Genomic DNA, 22325 nt, shown 5'->3' with positions numbered 1-22325 from the left:
GCTCCAACCGGTGACCTGGCTCTAGGTCCGTCCTTGAGGGCCTGTGTGCCTAGGGCAGGCGGGCAGGTGTAGTCAGGTGCTCTGCCCTGGGCTGCCTGGTCCTGGGGGCCCCTGTTCTAGGAGAGAGGTTGGCTCTGGGGACAGAGTGAGTTCCTCAGGGCGCGTCCTCAGTAAACACCTGCAAGGTGGCCACCAGCCCCTTCTCTGCACTGCCCCGCTTCCTGGCCACAACCCCCAAAGGCGTCCCCGTCTCCACCCCCAGCACCTGTGGACATGTCGCCTCACATGGTAAAGGGGTTTTGCAGGTGGGATTAAGTCAATGACCCTGAGATGGGGCTGACACTGGATTACAGGGGGCGCGGTGTCATCACAAGGAGGCAGGCAGGAGGGTCAGGGTCAGGGATGGCAGAGGCTGCGCTGCTGGCTGTGAGGGTGGAGGAAGGGCCACGAGCCTGGGATGTGGTGCCTCTAGAATCCGGAAGAGGCTGGAAAAGGGTCTTCCCTGGAGCAGGAGCCTGGGAGCGTCCAGAAGGACCAGCCCTGCCCACATCTGGGGTTAGCCCCCAAACTGTCAGAGAGGGATGTGTAGTTTTAAGACACCCAAGTTGGTGGTAACTTGTGACAACAGCCACAGGAAACAGATACGGCGCCCAAGAAGTATCCCAGGAGCTGCGGATACAGGGAAAGGTTTCAGTGCAGCCTGCTTGTGCACAGACAGCAGGCCGGGTGCTTCCCAGAGGGGATGGCACTCACAGGGCTTTGCAGGATGCTTAGGGATTTGTCCAGGCCCAGATGGAGAAGGATCTGTCTGAGCCAAGGTGGGGGGGCCTGCGTTGCCTCCTCTCCCTTCCCAGCCCCCCTGCCCCTGGCTCCCGGCTGCACCCTCACTGGGCCAGGGTGACAGCATGTCCTCAAGTGCCAGAAGCTTAAAGATGTGCATGACGGGCGCTCGGCATCCTGGCCAGCCCCAGCACCAGGCTTGCAAATTCTCACATGACTGCAGTCATCCTCTGAGTGGACAGAGAGAGCCTTTTCTGCTGCCCGCACATCAGCTGCAGCGTCACCCTCCGTCACCCTCTGTCACCCCTGGCTCATTGTCCGCGGACGCCCACAGCCGCTCATTCCCGGGCGCCACGCTCCTCGCCACCGGCAGTATCTGCCGCTCTGTTTTTCCCTGGCTTGTGGGCACTTCATTCATTCCCTTTTCTCTGGCTCTTTCTAAATATAGCTGCCCGGGGACTAATTTAGCCTGCACACAAAGGGACTGGTGACAGAGAGAATCACAAGACGCTGCTCTCAGCGCGGTGCATGCCTTTTCTTGGGAAGTGTCTGCCTGACAAAGTCCCCACAAGGGTTTCACAGCCCCCGCAGTTCCACCCAAAGGCCCTCACGTGGCCATGACCCTGGAGGAGCTACAGGCACAGGAGAGGGGTTAGGGAGAGGCCTGGTGTTTGGAGACCTGGGGAGCATCAGGGCTGAGGACAGAGGCAAAGGGTACCTGCTTGACCCCTGGCTGCTCGGGGACAGGGGCATCAAAGAGGTTTGTGTCTGCCGTGTACTGAAATTCCAGTGCCAGTGCAGCACCCATCTCTCTCTGTAGATCCGGTGAGCCTGCTGGGGGCCAGGGGACAGCCCCATCCCGGCTGCTGGGGACACAGCAAAGAGCGTGCCCCTCCCTGACTTCATTATCCTGGGATGTGCTGTCCACGCTGTGTGCACAGTTCTGTAGAGTCTGGGGCAGGGTCTCTCCCTGGGCACTGCGGACATTGGGACTGAGTCGTTCTCTGCAGGGCCGTCCCAGGCACTGTGGGATGCTGAGTAGCACCCCTGCCCCCCACTCAACACTAAGAGCAACCCCCAGTCGTGACAGCCACAGATGTTCCAAGACATCCCCCAGTGTCCCCTGGGGGCAGGACTGCTTGGGGCTTCTATGACATGGACTGTGGCACAAAGGTTGCCCCCGGAGGTGTGCTGAGCCAAGGCCTGGTGCACACAGTAGGTGCGCAAGCAATGCGCATTGATAGAGGTGCATGTGGACAAGCACCTGCAGACACAGCTCCCAGCAGTACGTCAAACCTGCTTTTCTCCCAAACCTCCATCTCCTTTTATTTTGGTTAGGGATTTTTTTTTTTTTCCTCTTTCAACAAAACATCCTCTCTTATTCTGATCACAGCGTGCCCAAGAACAGTCAGTCCCTTTGGTCCGGGGAAGAGCCTGCATCTTCACCCTGCAGTTTGTCCTCCTGTCGAATCTGGCTGGAGGTTTGTGTTTGGGGTTTTTGAGTCTTTTTCTTTTTTTTTTTTTTTTTTTTTTTTTTTTTTTTTTTTTTTTAAATATATATATTTTATTGATTTTGTACAGAGAGGAAGGGAGAGAGATAGAGAGTTAGAAACACCGATGAGAGAGAGTCATCGATCAGCTGCCTCTTGCACACCCCCTACTGGGGATATGCCCGCAACCAAGGTACATGCCCTTGACCGGAATCGAACCCGGGCCCTTCAGTCCCCAAGCCGACGCTCTATCCATTGAGCCAAACCGGTCTCGGCTTGAGTCTTTTTCTTTCCTATGTAATGACAGGCAGGGATGAGTGTCTGAATGCTGGGCCCTGGCGGGAAGGAATTCAGAAGCTCAGTGTGAGCTGTTAGGCTACCAGTTCCGGAAGTTTCAAAGCAAAATGAAGGCTGTTATCTCTGAAGACAAGGAGTGGCTGATGCGGCCTCCTCCCCTCCCCTCTGGATTCGCTGCCAGGAAGCGTGAGTGAGTTAAGCACTGCAGCCCCCAAGGACTGCCAGCTGCAACCGTCCTCCCCTCCTCCCCACAAGGCCACCTTCCTGGGCTCTGACTCACCGGGCATGCCGGTCACTCAGGACGTGAGGAGCACAGTGGAACTGCTTGGAAGCAGCCAGGGCTCTCGCTGGCTGGAATTCCCTGAGGCCTGTGCCATCGGGGATGAAGTGCACGCAGCTCTCAGGCCCCCGTTTACAGGAACCACAGGGAGTGGGTTAGCCCACTAATGGCGAAGCTCTGGCTGTAATGCTATCCCTGCACCCCGGGGCCGCCATAATGGGAAATGGGAGGAAGCACACATGCTGCACACTCACTCCAGCGTCCGTGCTCAGCAGCCACAGCAGTGAAAGCCTGCGGGAAGTGCCACGTGACCGACGCCCAGCGCAGAGGCTACTAGGAGGACTCCTGTCCAACCGTGAGGAGACACCGTTCTGGTCCACCTGGCCTGTGCGGCTGCCACCTGGGCTGCATAACAGACGATCACAGACTCAGCCGCGTATACCACCCATGTTGCCAGCCCATGGTTCTGGAGGTCAGAAGCCAGGCCATGCCCAGGCTGGCGTCTCTGCTCAGGGTCTCACCGGGCTGCAGCTGAAACGTCTTATCTGGAGCTGGAGGTCATCTGAGCCCATTCGGATTGGTGCAGGATTCGGTTTCTTACATGGGCACGATTGGGGTCACGGTTCCCTTGGCTGGCTGCCAGCTCCTAGCAGTTGCCCTATTCCTCACCACCTGCCCCCATCTTCAAAGCCAGCAACGGAGGGTCTCCCTTGCGTTGCATGCCTTTCAAGCTGCAGATCATCTCTGCTCCCTCTTCAGGGCTTGCCTGATTAGAGAAGGCCCACCGACGATTATCAGCCTTTCTTAAAGTCGCCAGTGCCACCTGCCAGGGCCTTGGCCGGGAGTCCCGCCACACTCTGATTGCACAGGGTCATTGGGGTCATCATAGCGGTGTGGCTGCCACACCTTGTCTCACCGTCCCAACAGGCACACAGGCCCTCTGAGCCCTGGCTAGGTTGCCGGGGAAGGCTCGGTGTGACATGAACAGGCGTGGAGAATGCCTGTAACTGCCAAGCCGCCCCCAGGAGACAGGGGTCCTCTTTTACTGGACGCCACAGGTGAGAGTGGGCTCTGACTCAGGGTAGGGCCTGAAACCAGCAGCACACTACCAAAAACCCTACTTCCCATCTCCTGTGGTTCCCCTTCTTGTCTTTTTTCTCTTTTTAAGATTTTTATTGATTTCAGAGAGGAAGGGAGAGGGGGAGAGAGAGAGAGAGAAACATCAATATGAGAGAGAATCATGGATTGGCTGCCTCCTGCACCTCCCACCCTGGAGATAGAGCCCGAAACCCAGGTATGTGCCCTTGGCCAGAATCAAACCCTTCAGTCCTCATGCTCTACCCACTGAGCAAACCGGGTAGGGACCCTTTTTGTCTTTAGCAGCAAACTTCAGGAAAGAAGTGTGGGTGTGAGGGCTCTCTTGAGGGGTTCTAACCCAGCCTTCCTCAGGGGCACTGGGCCATGTCTGGGTACATCGTGGTTGTCACACCTGGACATTGAGTGGGTGGAGACCAAAGATGCTGCTCCACCTCCGCAGAGCCCAGGAAGGCCCCCAAAGAGAATGATCCACCCCATTTCCAGCAGCGGGTAGAGGCGACCCTGCATCGCCCCTCCTACTCATAACACTGGCTAGCCTGTGGGGAGTACGGAGAGCCAGGCCACCTGGGGCTCGCCAGCCTCCTCATCAGGCACGGAGGCCATGCTGCTTTGGAAGATACATCTCTCAGACGCAGAACAGTCAGGCGGCAGGTTGATGGGAGAACGAAATCCGGAACCCCACTTTTGTCATCTTCCGGTTTTCATGAACTTGGGAATGAGTGTGGGGGAACCCCAACATGGAGAATGTGCCTCAGAAAAGAGGCACCGGCTGTGGCCTCCCCCAGGGGCCAGCCTGTCTGACACGCAGCCTGCAGGGCTGTCCGTCCTTCAGCACACGGGTTTGACCGCCCGCTGCAGGCAGCCCCCGGGAAGCCTGAGCTCAACCCAGTCTCCCTTCTTTCCACAGGACTGGGGTTCTGCCCAGCCTCGCGCCAGGAGGGGTCCTCAGTCGGCACCAGAACCAGGATCTGCTCGTTCCTCAGAGGCCCTTCTTGCCTTGCCTCAGCCCTGCCAGGCACATTTTTCACATTGTTTTCCTTTTATGCAGCCCAGCTGGCCAACTTTCAGAAGCCTTCGCTGGCATCCGGCTCTCTCTCGGCTCGCTCCCCGTACCCAGCAGGCTAGGCGTGGCTCTGGTCCCAGCTATGAGAGCTATGTGCGGAATTCGGAGGGATTGCTGGCATTTTTGTGCTCTCATTGTTTCCTGTGCAACTGGAAAACACCTCAGAGGGTGGAGGTGGCCTCACGGGCCCACAGAGGCGCTGAGTCAGCTCTCTTGGGTCTCCGGGGAACTCCAGCCCCAGCCCAGAGTCTGAGTGGCTTCTGTTTCCCCAGTGGAGACATTCCCGGCAGGTTTGAGCTTCTCCGGATGCCCAGGGTGTGTGCCAGGGTGGCAGGGAGCAGATCCATTTTCCTGGCAGCCCCGGAGCTCGCCGGGCCCTGCAGGGGCTGTTGTCGGCACCTCGGCTTTGTGCCCCAGGGCACCAAGGTCAGGATGCCTGCCCCCACGGGGGAGTTGGTACCTTTTTGCCATGCATCCTTCTGTGGGCAATGGGGACACACAGTCCAGTGCCTTGGCAAAACCCGGTGTCCAAATGGCACTGTAGAGCCTACTCCACCTGAGCCCATTACTAGAAAAGAGAAGAGAAATGTGGCCTTGAGAAGCCCTGGGAGGTGTTCACGTCGTGCAGAGGCGTCGATGCCTTTTAAGGAGCGCACAGGCTTCCCAGGAGCGCCTGTGGCCCTGTCAGCAGCGGGCAGGAGAGTGCTCTGGTGCTGGGGGGAAATGCCCAGGACTCAGGAACCTGGCATGGCTGGCAAACCACTAGACCAGAGGCATGAAGCTAAGGCTTTTTGCTATTAAATGTCACTCACGTTTTTCCCTGACCCTGCTGGCTCAGGACTCTCCCAGACCCAGCACCCCACATCCGTACTGCTTTTAATTCCATTTCTGCAACTTGATAGCTGGGTGACTTGGAACAAATCACTGCCTGTCTCTGAGCCTCCGTTCCCAGGGCTGCAAAACGAAGTTAGGACAGAGCAAAACCCCTCAGCTGCTGAGTAGTAAGAGGAGCTGGCTGAGGAGACATGGGGACACCTGGACTTGGGTGCTGTCACCCTGGCCCTGCACCAGTCGTGGCGCATGGAAAAAAAATAGGCATTTTTTTTCAGATGATGACTTCATCTTTTCCTGTGTGTAGAGTCACTCAATTCAAATACGATGTCATTAGTAAGCTCCTAAAGTAATACTGAGAACTCCAGTCACTGGAATTGAATCGCCAAAACAGTGTAATAAAAAATAGCACTATAAAATGGTTAAGGCAGGCGCACAGAACATTGTGGATAAACTGGTTGGAGTATGCGACGCACTGGCCAGAGTTGATGGCTCACGGTTCGTGTGTGTTCCAAAGGCTCTTCACTTCCTGTTTTCCATGGGAACCTTCTCATTATTTCATCCAATGCCTTTCCTTCCTCGTCCTTCATTTGTTTGTTTTCAGTCCTTCTCGATGTCCTGCTTTTAATCTGGGATCATTTTTCTCTAATTTCCTTTCATTTTACCGTTAATAAGGCAGGGCAGCTGGTGAGAAAGTCTGTCCTTTATTTAAAATGTCTCTATTTTGCCCTAGCTCTGTGGTTGGCAAACGGCAGCTCGCGAGCCACATGCGGCTCTTTGGCCCCTTGAGTGTGGCTCTTCTACAAAATACCACGGCCTGGGCGAGTTTATTTTGAAGAAGTGCCATTAGAAAAAGTTTAAGTTTTAAAAAATTGGCTCTCAAAAGAAATTTCAATTGTTGTGCAGTTGATATTTGGCTCTGTTGACTAATGAGTTTGCCGACCACTGCCCAATCCACTTGCAGGCTCCTCCCTAGGCCCTGGGCAAGCAATCAATGTGTTTATCTCACATAGATATTTCTCTCTGTCTTTCCCTCTCCCACTCTCTTAAAATCAATGGAAAAATATCCTCAAGTGAGGATTAAAAAAAAAAATCTGTCTTATTTATTTTAGATTTAGACATAGGTAAAATATTTTAATAAATATTTTTTATTTTTAACAGTATTATAGATGTCTCTGCTTTCTCCCCTCACTCCCGCCATGAAAATAACTTTCCCCCTCATACTTGAAGTTTGTTTTCAGCAGGCCTAGAATTTTCACTAGTTTTCCACCTGATTGTTGGTCCTTTTTCTTTGGCTTGTTTGTTTTGTAATTAACTGGTTTTATTAAGGTACTATAGGCCTGGTGCACGAAATTTGTGCATGGAGGTGTGAGTCCCTCAGCCCAGCCTGCACCCTCTCCAATCTGGGAAGGATGTCCAACTAAATGGACAGTCGGACATCCCTCTCACAATCCAGAATTGCTATCTCCCAACTGCTCGCCTGCCTGCCTTCTGATTGCCCCTAACCGCTTCTGCCTGCCAGCCTGATCACCCCCTAACCACTCCCTGCCAGCCTGATTGATGCCTAACTGATCCCCTGCCAACCTGTTTGCCCTAACTTAAGGTGACCAGATCGTCCCACTTTTGGCGGGATAGTCCCAATTTTTAAAGGTTTTTCCCTCGTCCCGTGGCATTTTTAAAAAGGCAGGGCAGGCCGAAACCGGTTTGGCTCAGTGGTAGAGCGTCAGTCTGTGGACTGAAGGGTCCAAGGTTCGATTCCGGTCAGGGGCATGTACGTTGGTTGCAGGCACATCCCCAGTAGGGGGTGTGCAGGAGGCAGCTGGTCAATGTTTCTCTCTCATCGACGTTTCTAACTCTCTATCTCTCTCCCTTCCTCTCTGTAAGAAATCAATAAAAAATATATTAAAAAATAAAAAGTCACACACGTGACTCTATCTATCAGTACATCATTCTTATTGTTCAGTCATAGTCCATGGTAATGCATGACCACAGTTCATTCATTCTCTTTTCGATGGCTATTTGTGTTGTTTCCAGTTTTTGCTATTAAAAATATAAAGACATACAAACATCTCATACAAGTATTTTTGTGGAAATACATTTTTTGTATGTATCTTGGGTAAATCCCAATGAGTAGAATTGTGGGTCATAGGTTAAGTATGTGTGTAGCCTTATAAGAAATTGCTAAACTTGTTTCCCAGAGTGTTGTACTATTTCACACTCATCAGCATTTCTGCATCCTCCCCAATACCTAGTATTGATGGTCTTTTTAATCTTTGCCACTCCGTTATGAATCAGTCTCTCATATCTCTCATTGTGGTTTTCATTTCTATTTCCCTGATGGCTAGTCATTGAGCATCTTTTTTAATCCTCACCCCAGAATATCTTTCCATTGATTTTTAGAGAGAGTGGGAGGGAGTGGGAGAGACAAAAAGAGAGAAACATTAGTGTGAGAGAGATAAATTGATTAGTTGCAGGTGCACCCTGAACCAGGATCAGGGATCCAGTCTGCAACCCAGATGCATACATTTTCTTGACTGGAATTGAACCCAGGCCCTTCAGTCCAAGGACTGATGCTCTCTCCACTGATTCAAATGAGTGAGGGCTCATTGAGCACCTTCTCATGTGCTTACTGGCCATTTCTCTGTTGGTTTCGAAGATCCTGCCTGAGGGTGTGGAGCTTGTAGAATCTGTGGCTTGCAAGTGTGTGTGTGTGTGTGTGTGTGTGTGTGTGCGTGTGTGTGTGTGTGTGCGTGTGCGTGTGCGTGCGTGCGTGCGTGCGTGCGTGCGTGTGTGTGTGTTTTAAATCAGTTTTGGGAAATTTATCTATTCAAAGATTTCTTCTGTCCTATTCTCCCTCTCCTTATTCCAGACTTCCTGTTACCTGTGTATCAGACTTCTCTGCATCCTCTTCACTGCATCATCCTCTACCTTCTCCACTGTGTTCCTTTCCCTTTGTGTCTCCAGGCTTCCTTCTGTGTATTTCCCTCAAACTGTCTTCCAGTGCACTAATCTCCCTGTAGTTGTCTTCAGTGATACTGTTTACTCCATTGTGGTTTTGTGTGGTTTTTTTTACAAGTATGCACATAACATATTTTCAAAGAGTATTTCCCATAGTAAGGTTTTAGAAATAGAAAGTAAACGTAAGTATTCTGTGGGATTGTGTTCAAGGATTGACAGATTTGGGGGAGAAACTCTTTATATACTATACAATACAGGTGTCCCAAAAATGTATAAACACTTGGAATAATTATTAATTCCAATGGGTTAAAACTGAAAAGAAAGACACATTCATTAAGCTATCGGCTGTTAAGTGTGTGTACATTTTGGGACACCTGTGTATGTATACTCAGGACAGAAGTAAACATAATAACAAGTATAAAAATAGACAAAAAGATATAAACTCAATGTTTTTTGGTTGAAATTTTAGAGATTTTATTATTTTCCCTTTACTTAAAAAGTTATGAACACTCTCGCCGGGACCGGTTTAGCTCAATGCCGGGACCGGTTTAGCTCAATGGATAGAGCGTCGGCTTGGGGACTGAAGGGACCCGGGTTCGATTCCGGTCAAGGCCATGTATCTTGGTTGCGGGCATATCCCCGGTAGGGGGTGTGCAAGAGGCAACTGATCGATGACTCTCTCTCATCGATGTTTCTAACTCTCTATCTCTCTCCCTTCCTCTCTGTACAAAAATCAATAAAATATATTAAAAAAAAAAGTTATGAACACTCTGAAGCAGCATGTATTGCTGCTTTGACATTGTGTTGTACAATTAATGAACTTGTGAGTCTAGCTGACCAGTCCTCATCTATTGCCTTTGTTTCTTCTTCGATTTAATAAAGATTTTCTTAGACTGGAGTATGATAGAACTGGGGTTAACTGATGACAACAGAGCTATCTAGTTTTTCAACTAGAAAGTTACACATATTTTGCATTTTTCCAAATTCAGAGAATGTAAAACAGACCTCTGCTTCCATGTGATCAGCATTTTCCACTCTTCTGCAATCCTTTGTCACCGTTCCATTGTCTGCCCGTCTTGATGTGGCTTCTTCTTTATATCCTTCGTTTTAGGGCTTCTGTGCAGCTTGATTTCAGATGTCCTGCATTATAGCTGTTCTGTAATTGAGTTGTAATTTTTCAGCTGTGGGAGGTTCCAGGTGCCATGTTTACCTGCACTGCCTTGTTGACTGGAACGCCCCATTGTGTTCTTACATTTCAGATATTGGCACTTTCTACCTGTTCATGGGGTCCTTCTTCTGTAGTTCCCGATTCCCACCTCACCCATGTATCTCTTTGAACATAATTAACACAATTATTTTAGTCTCGCCAAAACCGGTTTGGCTCAATTGATAAAGCGTCAGCTTGCGGACTGAAGGGTCCGAGGATCGATTCCTGTCAAGGGCATGTACCTTGGTTGCGGGGCATATCCCCGGTAGAGGGTGTGTAAGAGGCAACTGATCGATGATTCTCTCTCATCGATGTTTCTAACTCTCTATCCCTCTCTCTTTCTCTCTGTAAAAAATCAAATAAAATATATATATTTTAAAATTATTTTAGTCTCTACCAGCTCCCATGCATGGAACCCCTGGAGCCTGTTTGCCTTGCCCATTGTTTCTGTTGATTTGTGGTCTTGTCTCCATGTGTGCCTGGTTATTTCTCTTTGTGTGCTACACATTGTGATCGCAGGCTTGTTTGTAGAAATCACTTAAAGCCTAAGATGATGGTGTTTTCCACATGAGAGAGGATTTATGTCTACTTCTGCCCAGCATCAAGGGCCATGAGCCACCTAAGGTCACCTCAATCCAACATCAGACACGGAGATTATCCAAAACTGAACTGCAGTCGCTGTCAGTGCCTGTCCACGTCCTGTGTACCCTGATGCTCAGAGTGTAGCACTTTGTTGTCCCAGTTCACACTGAGGGAGCTTCGCCGAGCTCTCTGCCCTGGGGAGGCCTGGGTCTCAGCCTCGTGAGGCTAACGGAGGTGTCACCCAGCCTCTCAGCAAACCCTCCGCTCACATAAAAATAACTTCAAAAGCCAGGAGGCTTCCAGCCTCCCCCAGAGCCTGACAAGAACTTCTTCACCATCTTAAAAACCCTACAGCACCTTCCAGCAGCTGTTTCTCGGTTCTGTCCAGCTTATCTGGTTTGCCCTCCGCAGGGCCTCTCCATCTTAGCCAGCTCACTCACACTGTGCGAGCCGAAATCTACAGGCACAGACTTTTTAAAAGTACATATATTTTATTTATTTTTTTACAGAGAGGAAGGGAGAGGGATGGAGTTAGAACATCGATGAGAGAGAAACATCAATCAGCTGCCTCCTGTATACCCCCTACCAGGGATATGCCCGCAACCAAGGTACATGCCCTTGACCAGAATCGAACCTGGGACCTTTGAGTCCACAGGCTAACACTCTATCCACTAAGCCAAACCTGTTAGGGCCAGACACAGATCTAAAGTCCAGGTGGCGTTGGAGGAGGCCATGAACGTCGCTTGTCCTGATCGAGAGCCACAGAGTGACACACTGGGACCCGTTCTCGGCTTTCAGAACAGCCTGTTATGTTCTGGTTGAAAAAGTTAAGACCCACGTTCCCACTTCCAGACGCGCCCTGCATGTGGGATCTTCAGCAACCAGGTCTGCCTTTGCCCCGGGAATGAGGTCCCTGGAAATAGTCCTTCTTCTTCCAGAAACTTCCAGGAGAGTTTTGCACCTCGGGGTCACCAGCAGCTAAAACACGTCTAAGTGTGTCCAGAAATGGCATGGAGCGGACTCAGGCGTGGCTGTCAGTGTGGACTCTGGGAACTCAGAGCAGAGTCTGAGGGGATCTAATCTCACCTTACTTTGAGGCGTGGAAGGGAAGGGATTGGCACAGTTTGGGTCAAACATGAAAACAGACTCTCAATTCCTGGCTCTCCCACCAGCTCCATCCGTTCTTATTTTTCATCTGATCGACTTCAGGCTCTGCCTCGTACCCCTGCGCAGGGGAGGGTAGTGGCCATCTCGGTGTAGTAAGCTCCTTGAGGAGCAGGATTCCCAGTGGCTCCCAGCACACCACCCTCCCACTTCCGCTGGGGCAACATCCACCTCCTCTGTCTTTCGTTCCATCTCCCAGCAGCTGTGTGTACATTTGGCAGTTTCCACAGGTCCCTGAAAGGCCTCTCTCCATCGCTGCCGGTGGGACCTGGTTTGCCAGCAGGGAGGGGGTGTCGCTCTGAGCATTCCAGCAGAGCTCAGAGAGGGGAGGTAACTTTCCCAAAGCCACTCAGCTTTGGGGTTGGGGCCGAATTCAGATCTGCTGCTCTCCGTGGCGCTTATGCCTTCCACTTCTCTTCAAAGGAGTTGTTGGCTGAGTCGAGGGAAAGCTCTGGCCTGTCTGTGGCTTCTGGTCACAGAGGGTTTGGATGCTAAGAAAATTAACCCCTCTTTTACAGCAAGCTTCTGTTTTCATTCAAGACTACGGTATTTCAATTCAAATGGCACCATTTCAGTTCCCCAAAAAAGCTCCTCGCAGTTGGCCTAAATGAGCCTCTTAGAGCTGCAGGCTCTCTTCTGCTCAGGGAGTTCCGGAAAGGCCTTACATTCTGCCCCTGGGGAGCACTGGGGGCGGGGACATCTGTGTGTGTCACAGCTGGGGGAGCTCCCGGCACTGAGGGGGCAGAGCCAGGGGGGCTGCCCAGGACTGCCCATGGAGAGTGACTCAGCCCCAGTGTCAGCAGTGCCCACGGGACAAGCTGTTCTAAACGAGTTGTTCCCCCTTTTGCCATCCCCGCAGCCCCCACTGAAGGAAGCCTTACTCTCTCCATAGTTTTGTGGGTTGTTTGTTGTTTTAATAGCGAGAGCCCTCCGAAACCGGTTTGGCTCAGTGGATAGAGCGTCAGCCTGCGGACTGAAAGGTCCCAGGTTCGATTCCGGTCAAGGGCATGTACCCTGGTTGCGGGCACATCCCCAGTAGGGGGTGTGCAAAAGGCAGCTGATCGATGTTTCTAGCTCTCTATCCCTCTCTCTTCCTCTCTGTAAAAACTCAATAAAATATATATTTTTTTAAAAGAGGGAGAGAAGAAAAGCAAATAAATTAAATTTTAAAAAAGAGTAAGAGAGTGACGGGGAGAGAAAGGAGAAGCATCGATTTGTTGTTCCACTTATTTATGCATTCATTGGTTGCTTCTTGTACGTGCCCTGACCAGGGATCCAACCTGCAACCTTGGCATATGGGACAATGCTCTATCCATTGAGCTATTAGCCAGGGTTCCTTGGTTGTTTCATTCTTCCGTGCATTGGAGCCTCATGTCTCGGCTCTGGTCTATACTGTTTTGGGGGTGACTAGCCTCCCTTTTATCACAGCTTCTCAGGCTTGCAAGGGGCAGGGTGGCCTCATCATCCTTGCCTTTGAGACATGAGCATGCTCAGTTCTTCTGTGCAGCCAGGTTCCACCTGCTTGACTTCCCAGCCCTTCCCTGGGAGCCCAGCCCAGGGCCTGGTGCTATTTGTCAAGGTTCTATTTTTAGGCTAACCTCACCCCAAGTCTTGTCCTCAGGCTCACCAGGCCTGAGCCAGCCTCTCCTCAGAGGCTGAACCCAGAGTTGAGAACGTGACGTGACCCGTGACCGCTGCCCACAGCTCTGACCACCTCACCCTCCCTCCCAGAGCAGTCTGCCCCGCCCCCAGCTTCCCCAAGGCCCTGCCCACTGCTGGGCCTTTGGAGGCTCTGCTGGGCCCGGGCAGGCCCTGCCAGGTCAGGTGCCCGCTTGGTCACATGCCTCCTGTGGAGAGGCAGCTGGGGAGGCGTGTTCCTACGCTGACTCAGCAGGCTCCTGTTCTGCCAGCCTTGGTCTCATCCCGGAAGGCATGGCTGGCCCATGAGTCAGTGACTGGCTGTGACAGCAGCCAGGACGAGGACTGGAGTCTGCTACATGGTCTGCGGTCAGTTGGGTCTGCTACAGTGTCTGGATCTTGGCATCTTGGCACACTCTCTCTCACACACACACACAGATGCATACATATACACATGCACACTCTCACACATATATACACGTACATATACACAGGTATGCTCACACGTATCGCATATGCACACATACTCATGCTGACACACGTGCAACACAAACATATGCACATACAAGCATGCATGCTCACATACACAGGTAAACACACACACTTGCATGCACACGTGTAACTCGCACACATGCATACACACACCCCTCTGGCCGCTCTCTGGGGCCTGGGTTCCCACCAGAGGGGCCTCTCCGCGCACACCGGGCACGAAAGCCAGCCCCCCGTGGCTCGGTGCTCGGGGGAAGGCCGCAGCCGGGCAGCTGCGCGGTGCCGGGGGTCGGGCTCTGGTGACACACTGGACGCCGAGCAGGACTGGGGCCTTCCAAAGCAAACACTCCGGCCCCCCGTTTGTTCTCTGTGCACGGCTATATTTAGCGCTGAGTAATTTAGGTATTTTTGAGCCGAAGCAGGAGGCTTTCCCTGAGTTGGCTGTTTTGTGGCTGCTTTGAAGCTCTCCGCTGAATCAGAGCCTGGGGCCCACACATGGGCTCTGTGCGCCCCAGAGGGGCCGGTGTCCGCGGGACGCAGGGAGCAGGCCGTGTGCGGAGGGGTTTAACTTTGGTGGCGATCACTATAGATCCACATGCAGCTGTAACACATCAGAGAACTTCCTTGTAGCACTCACTCTGTTTTCCCAAAAGGCAGTGCCCCCTCTCTATATTGGGTTTATTGGGGTGACCTTAGATAACACAATTCTATAGGTTTCAGGTGGACATTCCATAATCCATCACCTGCACATTCTGTTATATTGTGTGTTCACCACCCCAAGGCAAGTCTCCTTCTATCACTTTTTTTTAAATATATTTTATTGATTTTGTACAGAGAGGAAGGAAGAGAGATAGAAAGCTAGAAACACGGATGAGAGAGAGTCATCGATCAGCTGCCTCTTGCACACCCCCTACTGGGGATGCGCCCGCAACCAAGGTACATGCCCTTGACCGGAATCGAACCCGGGTCCCTTCAGTCCCCAAGCCGACGCTCTATCCGTTGAGCCAAACCGGTCTCGGCCTTCTATCACTTTTTATCCCCCCACACCTCTTCTACTTCCCTCGACCCCCCCCCCCCCCCCAGTATAGTGTTTTGTCCAAGTCCCCTGTCACTATCACAGCCAGGATTCTGGCATTGATACAGCCTGCTGACCCCATTCAGATTTCTGCGGGGTTTAGTGTGTGTATAGTAAGTTCTGTGCAAGTTGACCACCTGGGCAGGCGCACGGACCCACCACCAGCCAGGACCCGCCCCATTCCAGCGCCAGGAGGTCTGCTGTCACCCTTTTCCCCAGGTCGCACCCCAACCCGGCCCCAGCAACCCCCATCACGCCTTCATCCTCACCATCTTGTCATCTCAAAAACAGCCCGTACGGCCCCACACCGCCCCACACCGTTTGTAACCTCTAGGGATCGGCTTTGTTCACTCAGCAAACTCTCTGGAGCTCCGTCCAAGGCGTGTTTGTCAACAGTCCACTCCTCTCGATTCCAAAGAGGAACTTATCTGAAAATTTCTTAGCCGCCTGGCCCTCCTGACTACCAAGCAGACAGTGAGGCAGTGTTGGTGACAGAAAGAGAGTGCTGATTACCTGGTTAGAAGTCGGCCTGGCTGGGGCGGGGACTTCCCAGGACTCTTGAACTTGGATTCTGCACCCGGTACCCCACCCCAGCCCACCCCTCGGGCATCCTGGGCACTGTGGAGGGTTGAGCAGCATTCCTGGTCCCCACCCCCCACACCCCCATGCTCAGAGCAACCCAGCGTGACAACCTCAGGTGTCCCTGGACATCATCCCAGTTGGAAGCCACACCACTGGGGCCACTGGATGGAGACAGGTGAAAAGGTGGAGGTTTCACCGCCTTAAGGAACAGAGAAGAATTTGGATAACTGAACTACAAAAACAACATCACTCATCCACCGCAGGCAGGGATGTAAAATGGTACAGACACTCTGGAAACGGGTTGACATTTGCTTTCAAAATTAAGCCTGCAGCCACAGTCCGCAGCATTTTCCCCAGAGAAATAAAGACAGTGTTCACGCGAACGCTGATGGCAGCTTTCTTCATGACGCCAAAATGAGGACTCGGCCCCAACGGCCTTCCACGGGGGCGTGGCTAACCTGTGCACAGCCCGGCCCGGAGCACGACTCTGCCCCTCGGGGGAGACTGCCACGTCTGGTGACAAATGCCGTCCTGGCTGGGCGTGCTCCTGGCATCGGGAGGGCGGGGCCCGGATGCTGCTCGGCACCCTCCAGTGCCCAGGACGGCCCCGCCCCGGAGAGGGACCCAGCCCACTTCCATAGACCCTGGGGAGGGAGCAAGGGTCCCTCCGAGGGAACTGGTACCTTTTCCTGCCAAGTCCCCCATCGGGAGCCAACCAGGAGTCAGGCTTTGGTTTCATGAACTCCTGGGGACCCTTGATGGTCACAACCAGAGATCGGCCACAGGAGGGAAGTGGGCAAAGAGGGGTTCAGCCGGGCCTCCCCATACGACCTGAGGACACAGACAACATGGCCAGTCCCCAGGGTGGGGGGCGGCGGGTAGCCAGAGAGCTCCCAGAATGCGGGGCGTCCTGCCTCTCCATCCTCACACTGTCTGCTTCCCCCACAGCCATCTGGATGACAGGGCCAGAGCTGATGGCACACAATGTCAGCCACTAACAACGTCGCCCAGGCCCGCAAACTGGTGGAGCAGCTTCGCATCGAGGCCGGGGTCCAGCGGGTCAAGGTGAGCAGGGCAGCCGAGGACAAGGCAGAGGCACACAGGCGGGGGGCAGCGACAGGGGAAGCCCAGGCACAGCGGCAGGAGGGTGCGCTGGCCCTGCAGCTGTGCCTTTCGCTGTGCAACCTCAGGCCACCCGATCTCCCCGCGCCCCGGCTTCCTCAGTAGACAGACACAGCTGATAGAAAGCCACCGTGGGTTGCGGTGATCCCATTGCCACGGTGATTTATAAACACCGACCTCGCTCGCCCCCAGTGCCAAGACGTCTCGGAAGCCTCCGTGGGGCCGCCCAGGCCCTGCGGGAGGGCCAGCGGGAGGCAGCATCCTCTCCCCTCGGTCCCCTCGCCTCCCTCGGACCACAGAGGCAGACAGCAGAGAGGGAGCTTCTCGCTGCTGCTTTCTTCACTTCGCGCTGGGTGAATTTTTTGAAATAAGCATGTTTGCTCTCTACGCTAAAAAAAGAAAAAGGACAGGCAGTTTCTGTTCGCAGACACTTAACCCATCGGGGACCAGAAGCAGGCAAAGCAAAATAAAGGAGTGCAGCACTGCAGACTGGTTTTAAAAAATGATGCTCTGCATATCATCCAGTTAGCCATTTATTTTGAAGGGCACAATTCCCTGGCCTCGGGTGCGTTCACAATGTGCAACCATCCCCTCCGTCTAGTTCCCTAACGGCCCCTCACCCCAAAAAGAAGCCCTGCCCCCTTAGCAGTCACCTCATCCCCCTCCACGACCCTGACAGCCACTAGCCCACTTCCTGTCCCTGGGATGTGCCTGCTCTGGGCATTTCACAGAAATGGAGTCCCACTGTGCGGCCTTTGTCTGGCTTCTCGCACTGAGCGGCCTGTGTTCAGGGTCCGTCCACGTTGCAGTGCGTGTCAGGGCCCTGCTGTCCGGCTGTGCGCGGACACCTGGTGTTTACGTAGATGAACTGCGAGCAGGAGGGACATCAGGACGCATCCAGGGCACATGCTTCCCCCTCTCCCGGGACATGGGCAGCGGGCTGCTTACGTAAGGGAGGCGCCTGGCACCTTCCAGAGGCACCTTCTCGCCAAGCCCAGGCCACTGTGCCAAGGGCGGTGAGGCGGCTCCAAGGACCTTGGCCCGTCCCAGAGCCCGGCCTGCAGACAGCGGGCGCTGCAGGGAGTCTCCAGCTGGAAGGCCCGGTGCTTGGTGCTTCTGGGTTAGCCCGGCTCCCTGTGTTCAGTCAGGGATCGCCAGAGAAATGAGCCAATGGAATATGTGTGCATCTCTATATAGATATGGATATAGGTATAGATATAGGTATAGGTATAGATATACAATAGATACAGGTTTAGATATAGTTATAGATATAGATATAGATATAGATAGATATACAGATAAAGGTATAGATACAGGTATAGGTATAGATACAGATATAGGTATAGATACAGGTATAGATGGTATAGGTGTAGATGATATAGATATAGATACAAATACAGGTATAGATACAGTTATAGATATAGATATAGATATAGATATAGATATAGATATAGGTATAGATATAGATACAGGTATAGGTATAGATACAGGTATAGGTATTGATACAGGTATAGGTATAGGTATAGATACAGGTATAGATGGTATAGGTATAGATACAAATACAGGTATAGATACAGTTATAGATAGATATAGATATAGATACAGGTATAGATATAGATACAGGTATAGGTATAGATACAGGTATAGGTATAGGTACAGGTATAGGTATAGGTACAGATGATATAGATACAGATACAGATACAGATGATACGGATATGGAAGAGAGATGCATTTTAAGGACTTGGCTCACGCCATCGTGGGGGCTGGCAGCGGGGCAGGCTGCAGGCTGAAGGCCCAGGGAAGAGTCAGTGTTGCCGCTCGAGGGCCAAGCCGTCTGGAGGCAGAATTCTCTCTTCCGAGCAGGGGCCTCGGTCTTCTCTCTTAAGGCCTTCAACTGATTAGATGCAGTCCCCTGCCTTATAAAGGTTAATCGGCTCTACTCAAAGCCGACGGACTTAAGTGTTAACGTGATGTGTAAAGCATGCTCAGAGACATCTCGTCAGATGACACAAAACCAGCTCCCAGCCCACGTATTTGTTCAGACTCGCGTTCCTGAGCCTCTGCCATGCCCGTCGCTGCTGCTGGTCTCGGGGATTCATTAGGAGGGGATGGCCTGCCAGGCGCAGGCAGACTCACACCTGAGGGCCGAGCAGAGTGGTTTTGATATCCCCCTGTGCCCCCCCCTGTGAACCCCCCCTGCCTCCACCAGCCACCAGCCAGTGGGATGGGGGAGGGCTGCTGCAGGGGGCCAGGGAGTGCCTCCCAGGAGGTGGCTGAATGTTCCAGAACTCTGCACATTCAAAGCATTCCTCCAGGCTGAAGAAAGAGCAGGGCCGGTTGAAGTGGTTTTCCTTTGTGAGTGGTGCCAGCTCCCAGCCTGGTGGAGCGGTGACTCATCCCACCCCTTTGATGTTCAGGAGCACACCCCCCCCCCCCCCTGAAAACCGGGAGGAGGGGAATCGGGAGGTAACCCACTCTCCCTCTGGTCCGCCTGCGGTTTTGCATCCCCCAAAGCGGTGACCGGAACCACAGAGCATCAGCCTGCCTGCAGGGCCAGCCGGCCACGGCCTGGCAGGGAGAGGTGCCCACGGCTGGCTGCGCGGCGGTGCCGTGGCCCTGGCACTGTGGGCAGAGCCTTCCTGTCGGTGCCAGGGATGGGCGGGGGGCCGCACGCCGGAGCCACAGCACCAGCTATTTTGGGGCCCGGTGACTATTTCTGTCCTTTGGGAGGGGCACTTTCCAAATAGGACTCTGAAGCCAAGCTCCCTCTGCCCATCAAAGGCGGCTTCCCCACAGCGGCCACTTCACCGCCTGCGGGCAGGAGTGTCCCCGGCACAGGGCGGCTGGGTGTGCGGTGTGGCAGAGCCACCCAGCAGCCCCCGCACGGCTCATTGCCCTCGGGCCTCCCAGGTGAGAAAGCAAGGGGCTGAGGAAGGGAGCCCGTGGGCAGACAGCTCCTGCCTCTGGGATAGGATCCAGGCACCCACAGACATCCTGTTCACCCTGACCTAGGGTACCTGCAGCCCAGCCCCTCCGCCCTGCGGGGGCAAGCAGACCGGGGTGGCCCCTGCAGCCCCCAAATGCAGGATCAGGAGGAACGGGGCATGTGGTCCAGAGGGCACCCTTTGAAGTGACCCTCAGCTGCCCGGATGCTCAATGCCAGGTTCCCCCCCCCCCAGCCTTCCCGGGGACCCTCCCTTCGCCCCTCCTCTCTTGGGGGCTCCGACGCCGGTGGTGCTAAGGGTCAGTGCCCTCACGGGGTCATGGACCCCAGTGGGTTCCGGGTGCGCAGGTAGGAGATGCAGGCAGGCTCGGCTTGTGCCCCTCGGTCATGCCGATGACCGAGCAGGGGTCTCGCTGTTCAGTCCTTTCTCGTGTGGGATGGCGTCTTAGGCCGAATCCTAAAGAGGCTGCATCTCGTTCTGACTTTTCTTTTCAAAATCTGGGCAACTCCTGTTGTAGGATGCTCCGTACTTCTTTTTCAGTATTTTGGTAATGGTGGTAAAATGCACAGCATAGCCTGGCCGGCATGGCTCAGTGGCTGAGCATCGACCGAGAACCAGGAGGTCAGGGCTCCATCCCGGTCAGGGCACCTGCCGGGCCGCAGGCTCAGGCCCCAGTGCCGGGGGGGAGGGAGAGGGCATGCAAAAGACAGACAATCAGTGCTTCTCATCATCAATGTTTCTCTCTCTCTCCCTCTCCCTTCCTCTCTGAAATCAATAAAAATTATTTTTAAGTACACAGTCTAAACTTTATCATTAGCGGTATTTAATGTATTTGGTGCTGTGCAGTCATCACCTCTATCCAATTCCAAATCATCTCATCGTTTCACAAAGAAACCTCATCCCCATCAGCAATTACCCTCCATCCCCTCCCCCAGCCCCTGGCAACCACTGAGTCCACTTCCTGTCCCCGTGGACCCGCCTTTTCTGGAGATTTCACACGAACAGCACCACACACCGAGCGGCCCTCTGTGCCTGGCTTCTCTCACTGAGCATGCCGTGTTCCGGGCCCGTCCATGCTGTAGCGAGTGTCAGTGGCTCGCTCTTTTCCCGGCTGAGCCACCTGCCAGTGTGTGCAGGGACATGCCGTGTCTGCCCGTCGTCATCCGAGGGACAGTTGGGCAGGAGCCGCCTTTCGGCCGTGCTGTGAACACACGTGAACCAGCCTCTGACCTTCTCTCTCTCATCCTTGTGCCCACGCTCAGGTCTCCAAAGCCTCGTCAGAACTCATGAGCTACTGCGAGCAGCATGCCCGGAACGACCCCCTGCTGGTGGGAGTCCCCGCCTCTGAGAACCCTTTCAAGGACAAGAAGCCTTGTGTCATTCTATAGCCTGGTCTCCTTCTGCGTCTTCTCTCTGTGTGTGTCTCTCCCTCCCTCTCTCCCTCCCTCCCTCCCTCTCTCTTTCTCTCCCCAAACCCTTCCTCTCCCTCTGTGTCTCTGTCAGGGCATCCTTCAGTGCGTAGTCAAAGCAAAGCACTTTGGGTCCCTGAAACGTGTGATGCCAAAAGAAATGCAAAGCTCCGCCACCGCCCGGACGGCGTAAACTGTACCCGCTGGGCAACGATGGGTTCCAGGCCGAACCGCGCTGCCCGAGGGGCCGGAACATGGCTGCTGGCTGCACAGCTTCTTCCCGTTAGGGGGAACCGAGATGCCCAAAGGATGCGGTCGCCATATTTTTAAATTGCCATGGGAGCTGTGGCCCAGAGCCAGGCTGTCAGAGAGGGATGGGAGGGGCGCTGGCCGCTGGTCCGGTGACCTGGGCAGCCTGGCCGGCTGGCCGTCTCACACAATTGGCCACTTGTTAAAAAAAACTTCCTCCGCAGTGCGTTTTCTTCTGTAAAGCCGACAGTGTGGGGCCGGGGGCTGTCATGAGCTTTACAGGAATAATCTCCCTATCGTTTAGAAAGCTGTTGTCTGTACTGCCGACGTCGGTGTCCATGGCTGAGCTTGGCCCTGCTGTGTGAGGGGCCTGGGGGGTGGGGGGAGCGTGGCCTGGGAAACGCACCCGTGTCCCCCGTGTGGCCAGGTGTCGCCCGCTGTATGGCGCTGGTTTGGCATGTGCCACGCGTGCCCACACCCCTCTCCTGGGGACCCCACTCTTCCCAGGAAGGGCTTCCAGCCCCTTCCCTGGTCCCTGGAGTGGCCCGCTGGGTGTCGTTCTGTTTTAAGCACCGACATTGGTTGGGCAAGTAGAAGTTGTGAACATATTGGGCTCTTCAGGGTTTATTGTTTTATTTTGGTTTTTCTCCACTTTCACTTATCTCCGTGGCCACTACCAAACAGAGCTGCAGCCTGGGGGTCGGGGGGGGGGGGGGCAGGCCTGGCGGGGCGGGTGTGAAAGGGTGTGAATGGGCTGGAGTAGCGGGAGGCCTCCGAGCTCTCGCTGGCTCCCACACCCCTCAGACCCAGCGCTCTGGCCGGGATGGTGAGAGGCACAGGCGTTCACCACCCCTCTCCCCAGCAGCCTGGGAAACGTGATAAGGCGTGGAGTCCAGGCTTAGGCGGGGGGGCAGGGGGGGCTTTTTATAAAGTCACTTTTTCTCTGTCATGACACGGACAGTGAAAGGAGTAAGAGGATGGGCCCCTCCTCCCCTGCCAGTGCCACCATGGCCGCCAGGACCCCACACAGCCTTGCACTCAGGGTTCCGCCTGCCCGTGACGGGGC

The 22325-nt window shown here is 53.8% G+C and overlaps 1 protein-coding gene across 1 annotated transcript in view; it reads left to right on the top strand.

Moving 5' to 3' along the window:
• GNG7 (G protein subunit gamma 7) overlaps positions 1-21595 on the top strand; it is a 123018-nt gene extending 101423 nt beyond the window's left edge. The window contains exons 3-4 of the mRNA XM_036459844.2: positions 16483-16599; positions 20864-21595. Of these exons, the coding sequence (XP_036315737.1) occupies positions 16519-16599; positions 20864-20989 (207 nt within the window). The 5' untranslated portion in view covers positions 16483-16518 and the 3' untranslated portion in view covers positions 20990-21595. The remainder of the gene's footprint in view (positions 1-16482; positions 16600-20863) is intronic.
• Positions 21596-22325: the final 730 nt, after the last annotated feature.

This window comes from Pipistrellus kuhlii, unplaced genomic scaffold, assembly GCF_014108245.1.
Source record: "Pipistrellus kuhlii isolate mPipKuh1 unplaced genomic scaffold, mPipKuh1.p scaffold_m20_p_30, whole genome shotgun sequence".
In the NCBI taxonomy this organism is placed as follows: Eukaryota; Metazoa; Chordata; class Mammalia; order Chiroptera; family Vespertilionidae; genus Pipistrellus; species Pipistrellus kuhlii.
Note: the sequence above shows the minus strand (reverse complement) of the source record. Positions and strands in the feature narration are given on the sequence as shown.